Below are 17276 nucleotides of genomic sequence, written 5' to 3'. Positions count from 1 at the left end.
TGAATATTTCATTTCTCGTTATAGTACATTGAAATAGAATAACAAAGATTACTCATTTTATGTTCCTAGGTGTTTCATTCTTCTCTATATTTTTATCTCAGTTTATTTGATTTTAGAATTATTATCCTTTCCATTGTTCTTCATACAGTTCTACCTAATTGTTAAATAAAAAGAATAAAATTTAATTCGTGTTAATTAAAAAGGAAATCGAAAGAGAAGGAGAGAAATAAAATATTTGATTGAACGTTAACAGTAATTAAAAAGTGAAAGAAAATTTGTGTAGGTAGAGATGACCAACCTGCGTTTCCAGCAGAGAGAAATGTGGAAATGAGGAAAATTGTTAGCGAATCAGCTGGAGATCGACGAATTTCAATCGCTAATGTAACTTCCATAGAAAGTATCAAAGGTAGATTAAAATTGCTCGAAAAAAAGAACGTTACGATGCGAGAAAAATGTTGTGAACTTTTTGCAGAAAAGGAAAACTTTAAAAGTTGGTAAGGAATTCTTGGTAAAATCGATTATCTTCCTCGGTAATCCATTTCTTCCTTTTTCTTTGTAGTCTTGACAGAGAGAAAAGTAGAAACGAGGAGTTAGAGCGTAGGTTGACTTCATTGCAAACAGCATTAATGGAGAAGGAAACAGAACTTGCTAAAAAATCAAATAAACGATTAGTAAGTGTGCAGTAAATAAACAAATTATAAAAGAACAAATAAATGAAAAATAAATTCGATCATCTCTTGTGTGTGGTTTCTACTTTATAATTGTATTATAAAAAATAACAAAATACTAATAATTATTAAGTTATTCCACAGGCAAGTGTAATTACATTTACAATGCACAATTCTTTTAGGAAGATAACACTATAAATAAAATGGAAAATAGTAGTTCAACAACCGATATTGTAGCGACTGTAGAAAAGGGTATACAGAACTGGTCCCTTTGCCAGGGATGCCAGAACAAATTAGAGAGCTGTACAAATAATATACTTGCAGTAGCAATTACAAGGTAATCATAGATTAACATTCAATAAATTTTATTGATTGGCTATCGGATGAACGAACAAATTATTATTATTTCCTTTGATATTTTGTTTACTTACTTACTAATCGTAAGCAATTTATTAAATTAAATGGAACTAATCGATAAAAGAAACCAAAGGTACTTTAATTGGTAAATAAAATATAAATGAATGTAAAAAAATCGCGCGAGATTGTAAATAATATAATATTAAATCTATGAATAAATTAATTTGACATTTATTCTTCTATACGATTTCCTATGATTTTTATATATCCTTTCACATTTCAAGAAAATCCTTAAAAGATTTAAAGGAACGTGCACATGCTCTTTCTTTCTCTTTCTCTTTGTGATTTATCCGTTCATGAGTGGAATTTTTAAGAGGACACGTCTCTTTCGTTCCGCTAACGTTAACCTCGTAGATCGGAGCTGGATATCCTGGAAAGGGACATGCAAGTCCTCAGAGACGCAGTGATCGCAAGAGAAGAAGCTTGGGACAAAGCAATGGAACAGGAACAAACGTATCGTCAGCAAATACTCAGGCTAACATGTGAGACTATTACTATTCGTCATATACAAGAATCACGTGAACAAGAATTGAGAACTATTAAGGATGTTTTGAAAGTAATTAAATAAAATAATAGAATAAAATCCTGCTTCGAAACAAAAAAAAACCATAAAAGGAAAAGCAATCTATGAAACGGAAAAAATGCATTATTTTCAGGAGAAGGAAAACGACTTTAAGAACCTGCAAAAGAGGGAGAACAGTCTAAGGAAGATCGTAACGAAGCTTCACAAGCACCAAAGGTGAGAGAAATATTCGTAAAAATAATTCCTAACTCGAGTAGGCGATTGAGATTAACGGAAACTGTGCTCGAGCGTAAAATCGAGCGAAATTAGATAACAAAGGATTTCCTGCTATTTCTATTTCTATTTCTATTTCTATTTCTATTTTTTTTTATCCACAAAACTCTAATGGAAAAATTGCTATTAGGACGACTATTTTTATTATTATCATGATCATTGTTATCAAGAATGGCTTTTCATTTCCATGGTGAATATAAAAAATGGCAAAGCGGATTAGAAAATTCTTGTTCCTTTTATCAAGTTTTATAAAAGTTTATAATGCACTGTCCCATCATTTTATTCATCGTTCTTTATGTAATTCGCTTTTTATTCGCATCTTCTATTTTCTTTATTTTTTATTTAAAAAGAGTGGAAAAGTAATAAAGATAATGTGAAATGGTGAACGCTAAAGTCGAATAGTAATTTCGTCTTCTTTCACATTTTCTCTCTTTTTTTTTCTATTTTCTATTGCTTTAAGTAAGAAAGAGAGAGTGAAAGAGATGAAGAGAGGAGAGGGAAAGCTACTGGTAATGCATACGGCACTGGCTCACATTTTAGTAGTCTCATTTGCAAGCTCTCCGTAATGGAGCATGTTTAATATTCCCTTCAATTTTTTCTTAATGACCCGTTTCTTTTGCAACGTAAGTAATAAGATTTTTTCTCCCGTCTAATAATCAAATAACTGAACCAACCATTACAATTGTCTCCTCCTATCTTATAATGAAACTGCACATTCACTGTTTGATTACTTGTTTGTAAAAATGTATCAACAAAAATTGACGTAAATATTTGACTACTTCTTTAAAAATATGCTCTCGTGTTGTTTGCAGAGATCAAGAAGGGAATCTCGGAAATTCTCCGACGTTAGAATTGACTGAAAAAGAGCAGAGAATGATCGAGGAGTGCTCGAGACAAGTATTATCCAGCTTGAAAGGAAAACAGAAAATAAAATCACGAGGATATACAGTAAGTGAGAAGAACATCCCTACTGAATCACAACGTACGAGTCCTCGAAATAATAGTAGCAGTAATAAGAATACGAGTCAGGCTAAAGACTAATAATAAGATTTCTTAAAAAATATCTAATTTGAAATCTCAAGTGTGTTTTCTACGTCAATTTCGATCACATTTTTATAACGAATCCATAAGAAAAAAAAAGGGAAAGAAACAAAGTATTATATAATTTGAGAGAGAAAAAATCAGAAAAGTGTAAAAATGTAACATCGATGTTATTTATAATCTTAATGCAACGTTCTTTTATAGAAACGTGTGTAAACCGTTTAAATAAATAATTTTAACGAGATGACTTTTTAATTTCTTTCCTTTTTTCTTTTTTTTTTTTTAATAACAGAAAGAATGACCAAAAAAGTGCAAACTAAATATGATAAAATGTTTTACGATCTTCTCTCGCCGACGTTCAGCCCTGTTTCCTTCTGAGTAAACAGAGCAATACGCATATCTAACAAGGAAAAAGCGTATATGAGAGAAATAGTTTCAGGCCCTTTCGTAAAAATTGAATAATAGAATCTAGGAGAAGCTTGACAAGAATGCGCGTATAAAATATTATTCTCTTGCGTATGCGTGTCCAACGAGAAAGAGAAAGACGGAAAGACTGTGGTTACTTTGTTTGTTTCACTTTCCGTGAAAAATAATACTTAATTACATACTTTTTATACGAAAGAACGAACGCGTTTAATAATCATCTATAATAACTTCATATTAGATTTTAATGTAGTCAAGCATTTGCAAATTAATACAAATGACTGCATTTATATATTTTTTATGTGTAATAAGAAATATGTTTATCGTTATTTCCTAGTCTTTCTTTTTCTTTTATTTCCTGATTTTATATTCCACGTATCATATATGGGAAATAAAAAGGGAAACACAAAGTACCAAAGTTCCAGGCGTATCGTGTGTTTTGCTGCAACATCAGCTTCCAAATCCTACGCATTTCATCTCTTTCAAAGCAATCAAGTTGAGTTCTTTGTTATAGAGATGAATATCCCATTGCATATGTATGCTTGTATCTATTAAAAATATATAAGTAAGAACATAATATACTTGTGCTTCATTTTATTTGAATACAGAGACATGCAAAAATGTAAAAAATTAAACAAAAATCTTTCAAGCTGATGTTTTCATTGCAAACAACATCGATTATTTCTTACGATCAGTCTCTTTCGTAACATTTTGAAAGAGAAAGACATTTCTCACATAAAAAATTTCAATTAAAAATTAATATAGATACTGATTTAATTTAAATACCTTTGATCATTTTTGTAAAAAGATCAAGATCGATAATTTTCGTCGGTAAAGAAGATCTTCCCATCTTGATCCATCTCCTTCCTAAAAAATTAAATTCATAATTGGAATGTTTCTATAAGAAAGAGTAAACACAATAACAAAGTATTGAATATAATTAAAGCTAATAACAATAATTAATATGTAATTTTCTGAAATTACCGATTGATCTTGCTGTCTGTCAGTAAGCATGTCGATAAAAACCATGTCGATAAAAACGGATAATGCTCGCTGGGTAATTCTTTATTTCTAGGACAGTGGGGTCTTGAATGGTAAAACAGTTAGGAAAAATCCTGGAAAATAATTTATCCGTTAAAATATTATCATTTTTATTGTATAAAAGTTATGATAAATATTTCATCACGCCATTCATCTCATCTTTTCATGCTCCAGCTAAACAATAGTTTGATTGAAATGTCAAAAGGTATGCGCCTCGAGACAAAAAAGACAAGACAGGCGTAATACATAATTGTATAACTTCTTTTCTTTTTACAAAATAAACGAAGAACGTATATTCTTTTGTTTCATGTTAAGCAAATAAAGAATAATTTATTTTTAGCCATCTTTTGAATAGGTTCAAAGAAAATGTTTTATCACTCGCTTATTTAGTTGATCTATAAGGATGATATATAATCGAAATGATAACGAAAAAACTTCAACAATTAGACGTATAATTAACGTGGAAAGATAATGTATTAAAATTAAAAAAACTTTGTTTATTTGAAACAAATGAATGCAAGAGCAAGTAGAATAATTAAAACGTAAAAAAAACAATCATTTTCCAATGCATAGAATTAATTTTTAATTAATCAATTACCGTTCAAACTTGAAATATTTGAGGTTACATAATTAATTTGGACATTAATTAACATAACCTACTATTTTTCGTTTCTATCGTCTATCTCTCTCTTATGAAAAAATAAATAAATTATCTCATTAACGATAAATAAATAGATAATAAAATAAAAATTGTGCGTTTATCTTGTCTCGAAAGATACGATTTAGCGGTATTGACGAGAAATGTTTAAATTAATCTCATTATATTTTATAATTAATCGCACATTTTTTAATGCAATTATTAAAGTAATAAACAATTGAATTTTACCGTTAATATTGAAGGATTTGGATAAATGGTCTCGATGATCTGGAACTGTGAGGAATGAATTCAGGAAATGCTTCTGGAATTTATCGGTCGTCCTTCTTTCTTCGAAAGAAAAAGTAATATAATTGATTTAATTAAAATATATTTTTAACATCACAGCACGCGCGTTTATTAACGCCGCGATAAAACTTGAGAGAATGAAAAAAAGATATTTAAAAAATCGTCAACTTCGACCTCTTGTAACGATTTGCAACTTACGATCAAAGAAAAAAATGCACGACTTCTGCCGTTAACTTTCGCAGATAATGCGAATATTTTTTTAATGGATATCAACGAACGTGTTTATCAGAATTTACTTTCCCTTCTTTATGATCTTCTCCCTCGAACTAATTTATAACTAAATAATCTTTCCTAATAAATGCTCGATCGAAAATTTCCACCCTCGAGATATTTGTGACCGTTAACTGCTAAAGTCATTGTAACCAACTATTATTAATATACACAGTGAGATAAAAAAAATACCAATAAAAATTCCCTAATTAGTTATTTTTATCTACAAATTGCAAATTGTCTCTTCTATTTTGTAGCACAGGTTTTATTTTTATTTAAAAAACAAATTTTCTATAATGAATCAACTACCTAATCGCGTTAAATTATAAGTTCCCGGCCGATCACTAAAGTCAAGCAATATGGGCAAGGTTAGTAGCATAACTAGTACTAGTTAAGAAATAAAAAAACAAAAGCCGCGTGCCGTTGACTTCAGAGGATGATAAAAGCGGTAAAATCTTTGGTAATTTAAATAATTTGAAAGTGTTTGTAGAGAAGATACTCAACCCATGAGAGGGAGTAAAAAAACAATATCTCAATAATGATTAAAATCGAATTACGCGGTTCTTTTTTTTATTTAATAATACACACATACAAACTTATCACAAAATTGAGATTATTAACAAATAAAAATAGAATATGGCCTGTTATTTTATAAGATAGTTGTAAGAAATTCATCTTGAGTTACTGGTTCGTTCGAGCGAAAAAAGCTTCGAGTGCAAAGGGTTAAAACAATTAAATACTAATTTCGTATTAATTTTTAAATAATGACTACTGTAGTCATTTCATGTCATCCAATATACCGGGTGGATTAAAAATATGATCAATCAATATGCTAGTCAATCGATCAATTCTATTAAAAATCTAATAATGAATTATACAATCTTGTTTGTTCATTTATTGTTTATAATAAAATAAAAAAAGAATCAACGATAATGCAAAATAGTGAATTTAAATGGGTAAGACAAATTGCACATTATTTCATAGTAGCTAACAACTCTTGACATGCACTTGACCCTGAAGTTGTAACCCTTTCAAAAAGTACTTGAAAAGTCTTTCTTATTCAGCATATACATTTTATCCTTTGTGTCTTTAATTTGCTAGTTTCTCAACGTTTTATTGTCATTTACATCAATTGCAACATTTTTTGGAGTAAGAAGAAAATTCCTTTTATGAGAATGCAAGAAGGTACTCACAAAAACTCGAGAAAAAGCGTTCGCAAATTGTAGGTTAAACGAATAATATTTTAAATTCATACAAGGTGGTAACAAGAAAGGTATTTAAAATTTTGAAAATATTATTATAAAAAACAAGTATAAGAATAGTTTAATCGTGCAAAATACTCATCAAATATCATTTTTTATCTTGCATTCGGGAGTTTATTTATTAATGTTTGTTTTTTTTTTCAGCGATGAGGATTCTACAATCAATAAAAAAGAAAAGAAATGTAAATCATATTCGCGCTTACTTAGAGATAATACGTTATCGAATAGAGCAGGAATTATCCACGACCTGTTGGCAAGCTCTCGACACTTTATTCTGGATTTGTAATCTCTTGCAAGCACGATTACTGTGAGTATCCTTAACCCATTCTTCATCTCTCTTTATTTTTGAATTCGTATTTATATTATGCCGAAGAGATACCAGGCAATTATTTTATTTATTATCGATTTGTATATAGATACTTGATATATTTAAAAGAATTAAAAAAAAAAGAAGAAATAAAAGATAAATCGTTTTAAAGAGGAGTGGCAGATTGGATTGAACGTCAGTCGTCCAGCATAGCGGCTTCAAATTTAGCGCGCGACTTGCGCGCCTCTAAAAAATCAATGAGTCCAGCCGGCGAGGAGAATTGTACCAGCGCAATCCCTTCGAGTCGTATCAGAGACGTGCTCGGCGTGTCCCTTAGGAACTTAACTATTTTACCTTCTAAATTTCTCAATTATCTCAACAAGAAAGATGTAACAACATCGAATTGCGAAATGCCGGGTCAGGAAGACATGGACCTTTGCACCGACAAAGTCCTATCCAAGAGTAGAATTCTTCAAGAATTAACGAAAGCCGTCAAATTGGTGAGTGTGTGTGTGTAGCGTGTATATGTACTGCTACTGCTGCTGGGAGTGCAATGTTATATATGTGTGTATGTGGCGTGTGTACAGGTAAAACTCTTACAACCATATATCCCTCTCCCTTTCTTTTTCCTATCTCTTTTTACATAGAAACGTGTCGTATGAATATCCAAGGCCATTTATGTATATATTCTGTATTCGCAACTACATTTATATATATATATATATATATATATATCTATATATTCCAGAATACCTATATACTTTTGCACAGCGCACACACCAGTCGTTTAGTATATCGAAGAGAAAAATCGACGTTTGACTCGCAATGCAAGTTAGAAAGAAAGAACGAAGCAAAGTGGAGTGAGAGAATTGAAAAGAAAAAAGCTAACTATCTCTCAATAGATCTATATTAGATTCTCCTTCCTTTTCCACTACTGTTCAGCCTAACTTTCACGCGCACAGTCATACAGGAAATGCAGTTTATGGATCGCCGCGCGAAAGTCTGATAAGGAAAATTGAGAGGATGACGTCAGAGGGGACTCCAAATTGATTCCTCATCGTTGAATTCGATTATACTCTCAGGATAACAAAAAGGACAACGTTGATATACATTTTGTTGTTCATTTTTCTCATCATCCTTTTTGTTTCATTAAATGTCTTATTAAGATGTCGAAAAGTTCTGAGAAATGTCAAAGATGACAGTAGGAGAACTGCTGATCATCACAGACACGCAGTACACGCGATCCTGTCAGCTAGCGCGAGCTCCTACACGAGCAGACTATCGTTTACTGTTCATGTTCTTCTAATCATACTCAATACTACGTTAATCTTTTCTTTTCTTTATCTTGATTTCAAGTCTATCAAACAATCGTTCAAACGTTATCGCACATTTCGAAGTCTCCTCTCCTCGAGTTTCAGTCTTCTTTGTTTTAATTCGCCTAAGATACACAGCTGAAATAATTCCCGCGATAAGGTTCTTATTATTTTCTTTCTTTCTTTGAGATGAGTAGATAGAAATAAAATTTAGCAATGTTCTGTGTCACGAGTAAATTAAGAAGGACACGTCGTGTGTCGGTTATTTTTATATACATTTTATGCATTGCAAAACACATGTACTATTTTCAGACACAATTGTTGGATCGGTTCTAAAAGATTTTTATATTTTGTACCGTCATCGAGTGTCCATTCGTTTCTAATAAATCGTCGTTGTTACTCTCCCTTCTACGGGTTTGAGAAATCTTAACAGCATCTTTCCACACTTCTGATGTCTCTCTTTGGAGTCAATAGCAAAAGGTGGTCGAAAGCAGTCACCTATTCAAGTACTAACCATGTCCATTGTCGCTTAACTTTAGTGATCCAGTGAGAACTAGTTTTTTTAATAAGATGAGAATGTTGACACATTCATTTATAATAGATTTTCTTCTCTTCTTTAGTTGATTATTAATGCATCTGATTTATATCAATTAGGTTTACGCTCAGAGTCTGTATGGTACCGTAGTCTTGGATGGAGATTCCTGGCTTGTTTATTGGCTAGATCGAGCCCTGAGACATGGTTTACGCATAGAAAGACACGGATACTGGGGTACAGCAAGAGAACTAAGTCATCAGGATACTGTTGTGGTGATTCATGCACTCCAAAGTGTACTAACTTCCATAGGAAAAGGTGAGTCTTTGCAAAATGTGCGAATATGCTTCATTGCAATTACATTCTATCCATCTTAATATTTATTTTTGAAAATAATTATTATCAAGTATCATAATACTTGAAAATTGGAATATTCCAAAAAAAGTTATTTATATTTTGTAGGTAGAGCATGGTTATATCATACCCTCAGCGAAGGCAGCTTTGAAAGTTATTTAGCCTGCTTACTACGGGATACTAAAACTTTAAAGAAACAATACTTTCAACATGCACTTGTTCGCGATGCCGATAAGACAAACCAACTTGTAAATCTCCTTGCTGGTTTAGAAAATGTCTCCTTCACTCTACAACTAGTAAGTATAATAAGATATTATTTAACATAAATGGCAGATCCGAAATTTTTATTATCTTGTATGAGATAATTCAATTGTATATTTTAACGTCATGATTATTTACTTCTATATTGTTGTTTGCAACTTGGATAATCTTATTTTTTTTATTTTATAAGATAGCAATATGTTGACTAAAATTGGACGATGTTTTCCTTTAACTTGTGATGTAGTTTTTATTAGACTTCCCCCATGCAGATATCAATATCACCCCCTAGTTACAATTATCTCTGTAATAAATAACTTATGTCTTGTTGAAAGAGTTGTATATACGCACATATCTGCTTTTATAAATTGTAGGGTCAATATGTTATCTTGGTATATAGTATATTTTTACAATTAGAATACGATATATATAATTAGTGCTTGGAAAAGTTTGTTTAAATAAAAAAATAGTATGTCTATATTATAATATCAAGAATAGTTTTGTAAAATAAAATGTTGATTTTAAATATAGGATGTGACATACTTGGACATCTGCAATTATATGCCACAAAGGCCTATGAGCATAAACTCTTCTGGAACTGTATTATCTTTACATCTAAGATCTTCTAGCGTATGCTCGAGCTTAGCCTCTCCCGGAGATAGTGGTGTTGCATTCGATAGTGACATGGACTTAGCGAATGAAACTGATGCCAGCAGTTATAAAGAAGTAAGTTATCTTATATTATTAATTTGACCTTGTATTTCTTTTGACACTGACACGTATTTTAGGAAGATTCTTCGATGGATGATATCCCAGATTATCGAAATAACAGATACAAAGTTATTATTAACAACTGTATACAAGAGAACAAGAATTTTAGCTCGAGTGATTCTAGCGAGGATGGAAAAACACCAATGCAGTCTCCTGCAGTTAGCAAATTTCAAAATGTGATTATGACAAAGAGCGACATCGCTAATCAAAATTTAACTCGAAAGCTCGAAGATAACGAACTCAACTGTTCGAGTTTGGACACTTTAAAAGGCTACGATTTTTACAGCAGAAGTCTTGATACAGTTCACTTGGATGCTGTTAACAATAAATGCGATAACGGAATTAAAGAAATAAATAAAAGAAGCAGCTATTATGGGGATGGCAGCTATAGTTTCAAGAAGAACATAGATCCTCGTAATTCTTACGTGATTAATAATGATACTAATCTCTTGGAATTGAGCATGACCATTTCTGATTGCGATAACATAGAGCCTCCTTATGGTATTCTGAACACACTTAGCATGACAGATGCGAGCATTCTGTCAACTTCTAGTTCTGAAGCCATAGTACAACGTAGACAACGTAAGAAGAAACGTGGTGAAAGCAAAAAACGTGTTAGTTTTCACGAAGATATTCTAAAAACAATGAAATTAGATGACGACGAAAGCTATGCTGATTTCTCCATGAGCTTTCTAACGCCGAACTCAATTCAAAAAAAGGATGCTCAGAAGGGACGTTACAGTTGGTGCGGACACGGAGATTCTCCTTATGTTAAAAAAAGTACCAATACAAGAAACGCGCATTCTGATTATTATTCCTTTTCGTCGTCATCGAGCGTATTCGATAGTGATCTTGAGAAAAAAGGAGCAGAAAAGTTATGCAACCAAACCTTGTGCCAGAAAAATTGTAAATGTTCTTGCGGTCTATCTTTACCAGAACGTGGTTCACCAGAAGGACAAGAGGATCCTGCTAAAAGTTTAAGACCAAAAATGGAGATAGAATTAGAAGAGAACGAGGCGCAAGAAGCATATATCATTGAAAAACAATATGGTAATATTGTTGAAGATCCACCAGTAAAAGTAGAAATGCCGAGACCGTTAAACATTAAGAAATATGCCAGTTCTAGTGATTGGTCCGACGTAGAGAGCATTACAACTTCTGATTTAGAAGAACGTAAGATTAATAGGCACTTAGCTTCGCCGTCTAAAAAACGTAACATGACCTCGATATTAACGGGTGAAAGTAGTAATAAATTATTGGCACCTCCTTTACGACATGCACCATCTAAAACGTCATTGTTGAGTAGATTTTTGAGATCTATTACAGAAAGGAAATTTGAAAATAAGAAAACGAAGAAACCACAGAAGGCTAATCCCTTGTACATCAAAGGAGTCAAAGCTAATTATGATTCCTTTAAGGATTTTAATGATAATCTTGATAGAGAAATACAAGAGAATGTTGCTGCAGAAAAGCAAGAATTTAGTGGAGAAAAAATAAGCCTAAAATTGCGAGAAACCTTTAAGAAACATATTTACAGAGACAAGACAGAAGAATTGTATAAAGTTTATAAAGTTAGAAGTTCATACATGACAAATGGAGAAAGCAAGCCTATGATCGCGCTACTAACGGATAAAACATTATATTTAACTGGCTCAAAGATGGATCATTCTTACAGTAATCAATTCGTGATTCCTTACAACGAGCTTGATGTTATAATGGTAACAAAAATATATTATTTAATCCTTCGCACATAATTTTCCTAATTAAATAATACACTCTGACGAAAAAATTTTAAATTTTTTCCAGATTGGACCAAATGCACAAACGATTCTAATCTCCAACGCCGATTATGAGATGCAGTATCTATTTTCTACTGGCAATTCGCAAACCACTTCTGAATTAATTACACACTTGGAAATAGCTATGAGAAGATCGCCATCAAAACCTCAATTGCCAGCTGTAAAAGAACTAAGTTACGAAGACATGCATATTTTGAAGCAGTCGATATTGTCCGATACTGCTGTACATCCTGTAAGTAAATTATATTATATTATTAGTTAAATGATTTTATACTAATATTAATATCACTTGTAGGATGAAAAAATAGAACATTACAGTCTTATTTATATGGAGGATGAACACATGTCTCCTCCAAGTACACCATGTGGTCCAACCAAGGAAGGAGATCTTATGTTTAGACCTCATACTTATCAGCAAATACATCCCAATGCACCAATAAATCCTTGGGAAGCTGGATATTTTGTTCTTAAAGGCGGTGTAGTTTACATGTTTACCGATTCAAATCAACGCCTTCCTAAACGTGCCATTCCATTAAAAGGTGGCCTTTGTCAAGGTTGCAGAAGAATTCCCAACTCCCATAGACCGCATACATTTGAAATACTTTTGAAACCAAACAAAGCATTTCAATTTGCTGCTCCAGATGAATATGTTGCTTCCGAATGGTTGCAGAGTTTTGTGCAGAGTGCATCTGGTTTGTTTGATTGTTCAGATAAGAGAGAGCCTATGCCTTGTAGTCTTATCACGACTACCAGACATCTAGTTGCTATGAAAGAAGTATATCCAGGTACTCAACGCAATCAAACATTATCCTGTGCTTCTGTGGAAGACTTAACAGCATTCAGAGTACCCTTACCTGAACAATCTTGGTGTATATTGGTAATTATACTACAATATACTACTACTTTTATTTTATTTTTGACAATGTTTCTATTACTTTTGATATTTCAAATGTTTAGGAATTCGCATGCCGGGAGGTTCACGAAAGTAGCGGTGATTGGGTTATATATTTTACTAATTATACAGAGCTCTGTACCTTTAGAGAGATATTACAAACATTATGGGCCGATGCGGATTTGGTATGATCATTATTGATGCATATACAAAATGACATTGTCTGATTAACAACTACTTAACACTTTCTTATGACATTTTAGGGTGAATTTCCTATGGTTACGCTTCCTCCAGAAGATAAACTTCATCGACGCTGTTCGGATGCTAGTAAAGATTTAGAATATGCTTGGCAATATTTATTACCGTCAACAGTCGAATAAACAGTAAAGTGTATCAATAGAGACACAATAGAAATACTTTTAAAAAGATATTTTACTTTATCTCACGATAAAGAAAAAAGAACAAAAAATTGCATATTGATAACCTACAAGGTAATATCGAAAAAACCTAAAATAATGAATTTTACTTTCAATGATATAATACACTACACGTTTTAAGTGCTATGTTACTAAGAAGTAGCATACTATGCAGAAATTACAACGTACATATATGTTATATTTTAGTTTTAAATTAAATCGAAAATTTGAGTAATGTATTGAATGTTTAGGTTGCCTGATTTTAACTTAGTAATTTTAAATGATATTAATTAATTGTGCCGCGTGCACAAAGTGGTGCAATATACTGTCTCTTAGTATAAGGTTTCCTGATTATTTACTAGTAATTTATATTGGTACGTGAATTGTAATATAATGGCAATTGTGAAGGATTGTGTTAAATCACATGTATGAGTGTCTATGTACTCACATTTATCTACGAAAATAGGATAATGAATATGCACTAACTGCAATGAATTAATTATCTTTGAGAAAATGTTCTCTAAACAAAAAGGAAAAGAAATCATAAGCTTAAATTAACTTTGCAAAAAATAATCTAATACTCTGTATACCGCTTATACGGTGAGTATATAACGGATGATTAACATTCCTAATACAGATACAGATAACAGAGCTTTCTAATATTATTCTTACAATCGTACCTTCTTATTTACAAACGCTATTGTATAATATCTTAACTTTTCATTAGGTTATGATTTTCCACGAAGATTGCTTGAAACATTTAAAAATATAAAGTTACATATATGATCTCAAACATAAGATTTAAATGCTTTACGTTCACACTATTGGATTAAATGATTTAAAAGACTTCACGAATCATTATGGAGCTGTAATGGTAAAATCTTGTGAAGTATCGTGGCAAGACAAATAATAAAACAGTTGTATATTATTAAAATTATATATAGAGTGCATATATTCATAAAATTATAAACGACTATATAGTTATGATTACCAGCAACACACTAAAAGGCACATGTACCTTCGTCAAATTCTAAAAAGTAAGTTATGTAGGCAGCTTTTTATTTATAATTGAAAAAAAATAGTTAATATCCAATTCTATAATTTGATAATTTTGTAGAGTTATTCAATAATCTATTAACGATAAATTATTAAATTAAAATTTTCACCTTATTGTTTTGTTTATATTGTCGGTGTAGATTTAATATCGTTTGATTTATGTGATACATATGTTATATATCCTAGTAATGTTAATTTATGCATCGTATTCTATTGTTTTTTTTTATATATTATTTTCTTTTATGTGGAAAGCATACAGAAATAGATTTTTTACGTATTACAGTCATCTAATATTAACATTCAAATCTGTGTACTTTCTACATAAATTTTTATTCAACAAAAATACTATATCAGTTTAAAACAAATAAAACTAATCCAAGCTAGTCAAATAAACGAGCCTGTTACATTCCATAATCATTCGTAAGAATAATTTTTGATTAATGTTAAGCGATACTTGATTTCATTAAAAACAACCTTGACAAAAGCCTAACAACTGTTTTATCTCTATAATACATTAAGTTATTATAAATTATATTTTCATAAAACAGTCATTATTACATTGGGGTAAAATGTCCTTGCGCTTTCTTAGAATTTTTTGCTTTTTCTATGTCAACTGATGGATATTTCTCTTTCAATGCATTGATGTCTAAATTTGGGAATCTTCTGAGCATCATTATAGCTTGATTAAACTCACGACTGAAGGGATAAAAAAATAATTAATCAAATAGATAATTACAGCATATGATGCAAAATATAATAAACATACTTTTTTGCTCTGCGCTTAGTATTCCATAATTTTTCTCTATACAGGCGCAAAAATTTGTGTACTGCAAAACCATGATATCCAAAGTGGTGTTTTTTAAACCATTTCGAGTTCATAAACTTTGGTACAAGATATTCACGCATACGGTAATAAAATTTAAGTCCTATAAAAGATAAAACACTGTAAAATTGATTTTGATAGGAATGAAAGTACAAATGAAAGTTTTGTCATGGTATACCGAGTGCATTATATACAAGTTTTCCTGGACGTTCTCCTGTTTCTCCGGTTTCGAGTAAATGATAAGCTTTATTTCTTTCACGAACAACAGTTTCTAAATTGGTCATACTCATATCAACTTTATCAATGCGTTCAGGATTTGGAAATATTTTATAACTTCTTTTGCATGCTTCTTCCATCGTTAAGAGCATGTTACGCTCTTTAATTAAAACAAACCTGGAATTTCTTTAATTACAATTGCTATTTATTAACATAAATTTGATCGTTCAATAATTAAATTTACCATAACTTGTGAAGATCTTCATTACTTTTTAATCTTAATTCATCTACCCTCCATTCGCGTCCAACTTTGACTATATCTTTACCCCAATTTTTTTGATCATCAAAAAATTCCATTAAATCATATTTTGTCGATGAAGTATGTAAAAATACGCTTGATTGTAAAGGTAACCTATATTAATTAGAAAATATAACAATTGAAATTTATTATAAACAATTAACACCTTATAATTAAATGAGTAAAATATGATCAATATAACCTTCGAAAACACTTAGTGTTGGAAACTAAATTAGTGTTGACGGATAATGATAAATTAGAAATAAGTTTTGTCACATTATTTACACATTTCGAAATTTGCATAATTTTAGTTAAAGATGCCATTTTTAAATTAAATTCTAATTAAATTGTTTACTACAATTGTTTACCCTACATAGATTTAATTTATTTTTTAAGCACGTGGTGGCGCTTTTGTAAAAAGGACAAGCTATCTCAGCTCGTCTTTGATTTGCCAGTGTTTCAGCCAGTCACAGCTCGTCTTCGATCCGCCAGTGTTTTAGCCAATCACAGCTCGTCTACGATTTGCCAGTATTCAGCCAATCCGGAGATAACTTTCATTTGTTTAAGTGGATACGAACTGGTCGTAAGTAAGTAATTTAATATAAATTTTTCTTATTTTTTTATTTAATATTTTGCACAATTTGAGAATAATATTAATAATTAATATAAGTTAATGCGTTGAATAATTATACAGAGATATTTTAATTGCTTTTAGTATATTATTAATATGCAGTTATATCTGTATTTTAAATCCTGAATAATTCTATGCGAAAAAATGGAAAAATGTCTGATTTACTAAAAAATCGTAATAATTATAATATTTATTATCACAAACTATGAGTTAAATCATACAATGTTATTAAACTAATAGGGATTCTTTTATAAATTTTTTTGCTTTTTTTTCTGCGCGTTTGCTTGATATTCAAGGCGTTAATTATTATTATAATACAGAGATACATTTTTTTATTTTATTCGTAATAAAATGTTACCATTAAAAAAAATTTCGCTTGAAAAATTCATATTTAGTTATGATAGAACGAATATTTTCAGAATGATAATTAAATTGACAATTAAATATCAATTTTCTATAATTATAATAAACTTCATATATTCAAAATACATAATTGCATCTTTTAAAAAAATATTATAAGAGATTATTATGCTCGAGGATAAAATTTGTCCGAAATTCGTTAAAAGGCACCTTTAGACAGTGTAAATTCGCTTATAATTAGATAAAAATAATATATTGTCCTTAAAAAACTACTATATATATATACAATCGTGACCTAATAATTATTCATCAGATATGGATATAAAATTTTTCCTTTTTCTTTTTTTTTCGTACTATCTTTTTTTTCAACATTTTCTCATTTTCATTAT

The 17276-nt window shown here is 30.7% G+C and overlaps 3 protein-coding genes across 6 annotated transcripts; 2 read left to right on the top strand and 1 right to left on the bottom strand.

Annotated features, from left to right (window-relative positions):
• The first annotated feature begins 626 nt into the window (after nt 1–626).
• LOC106786633 lies at nt 627–2922 on the top strand. The gene is made up of 5 exons (XM_014748233.1): nt 627–671; nt 851–1005; nt 1440–1641; nt 1742–1824; nt 2694–2922. Exons 1-5 carry the CDS (start codon nt 627–629, stop codon nt 2920–2922), a joined length of 714 nt encoding a protein of 237 aa, XP_014603719.1.
• A 4083-nt stretch (nt 2923–7005) lies between these two features.
• On the top strand, nt 7006–14948 carry LOC106786636 (pleckstrin homology domain-containing family M member 2). 4 transcript variants are annotated; one of them, XR_001381672.1, is made up of 11 exons: nt 7006–7168; nt 7341–7668; nt 9136–9331; nt 9476–9663; nt 10157–10351; nt 10414–12114; nt 12203–12427; nt 12491–13072; nt 13153–13272; nt 13351–14103; nt 14231–14948. XR_001381672.1 is itself a non-coding variant. In XM_014748239.1 (10 exons), the coding sequence occupies exons 1-10, from the start codon at nt 7008–7010 to the stop codon at nt 13465–13467; spliced, it is 3813 nt and encodes a 1270-aa protein (XP_014603725.1). In that variant the 5' UTR covers nt 7006–7007; the 3' UTR covers nt 13468–14154. The 4 variants fall into 4 exon arrangements, 3 of the variants coding, with proteins under 3 accessions (XP_014603725.1, XP_014603726.1, XP_014603727.1); XM_014748239.1 differs by lacking the exon at nt 14231–14948 and having other exon boundaries at nt 13351–14154; XM_014748240.1 differs by lacking the exons at nt 7006–7168; nt 7341–7668; nt 14231–14948 and adding exons at nt 8084–8641; nt 8794–8987 and having other exon boundaries at nt 9459–9663; nt 13351–14154.
• Nucleotides 14873–16314, bottom strand: LOC106786640 (39S ribosomal protein L47, mitochondrial). The gene is made up of 5 exons (XM_014748250.1): nt 16099–16314; nt 15843–16010; nt 15561–15775; nt 15326–15485; nt 14873–15255 (listed from the first exon to the last, which is right to left on the bottom strand). Exons 1-5 carry the CDS (start codon nt 16218–16220, stop codon nt 15114–15116), a joined length of 807 nt encoding a protein of 268 aa, XP_014603736.1. The 5' UTR covers nt 16221–16314; the 3' UTR covers nt 14873–15113.
• Nucleotides 16315–17276: the final 962 nt, after the last annotated feature.

Source organism: Polistes canadensis, unplaced genomic scaffold (assembly GCF_001313835.1).
Source record: "Polistes canadensis isolate GaletaPanama2010 unplaced genomic scaffold, ASM131383v1 scaffold_79, whole genome shotgun sequence".
In the NCBI taxonomy this organism is placed as follows: domain Eukaryota; kingdom Metazoa; phylum Arthropoda; class Insecta; order Hymenoptera; family Vespidae; genus Polistes; species Polistes canadensis.
Note: the sequence above shows the minus strand (reverse complement) of the source record. Positions and strands in the feature narration are given on the sequence as shown.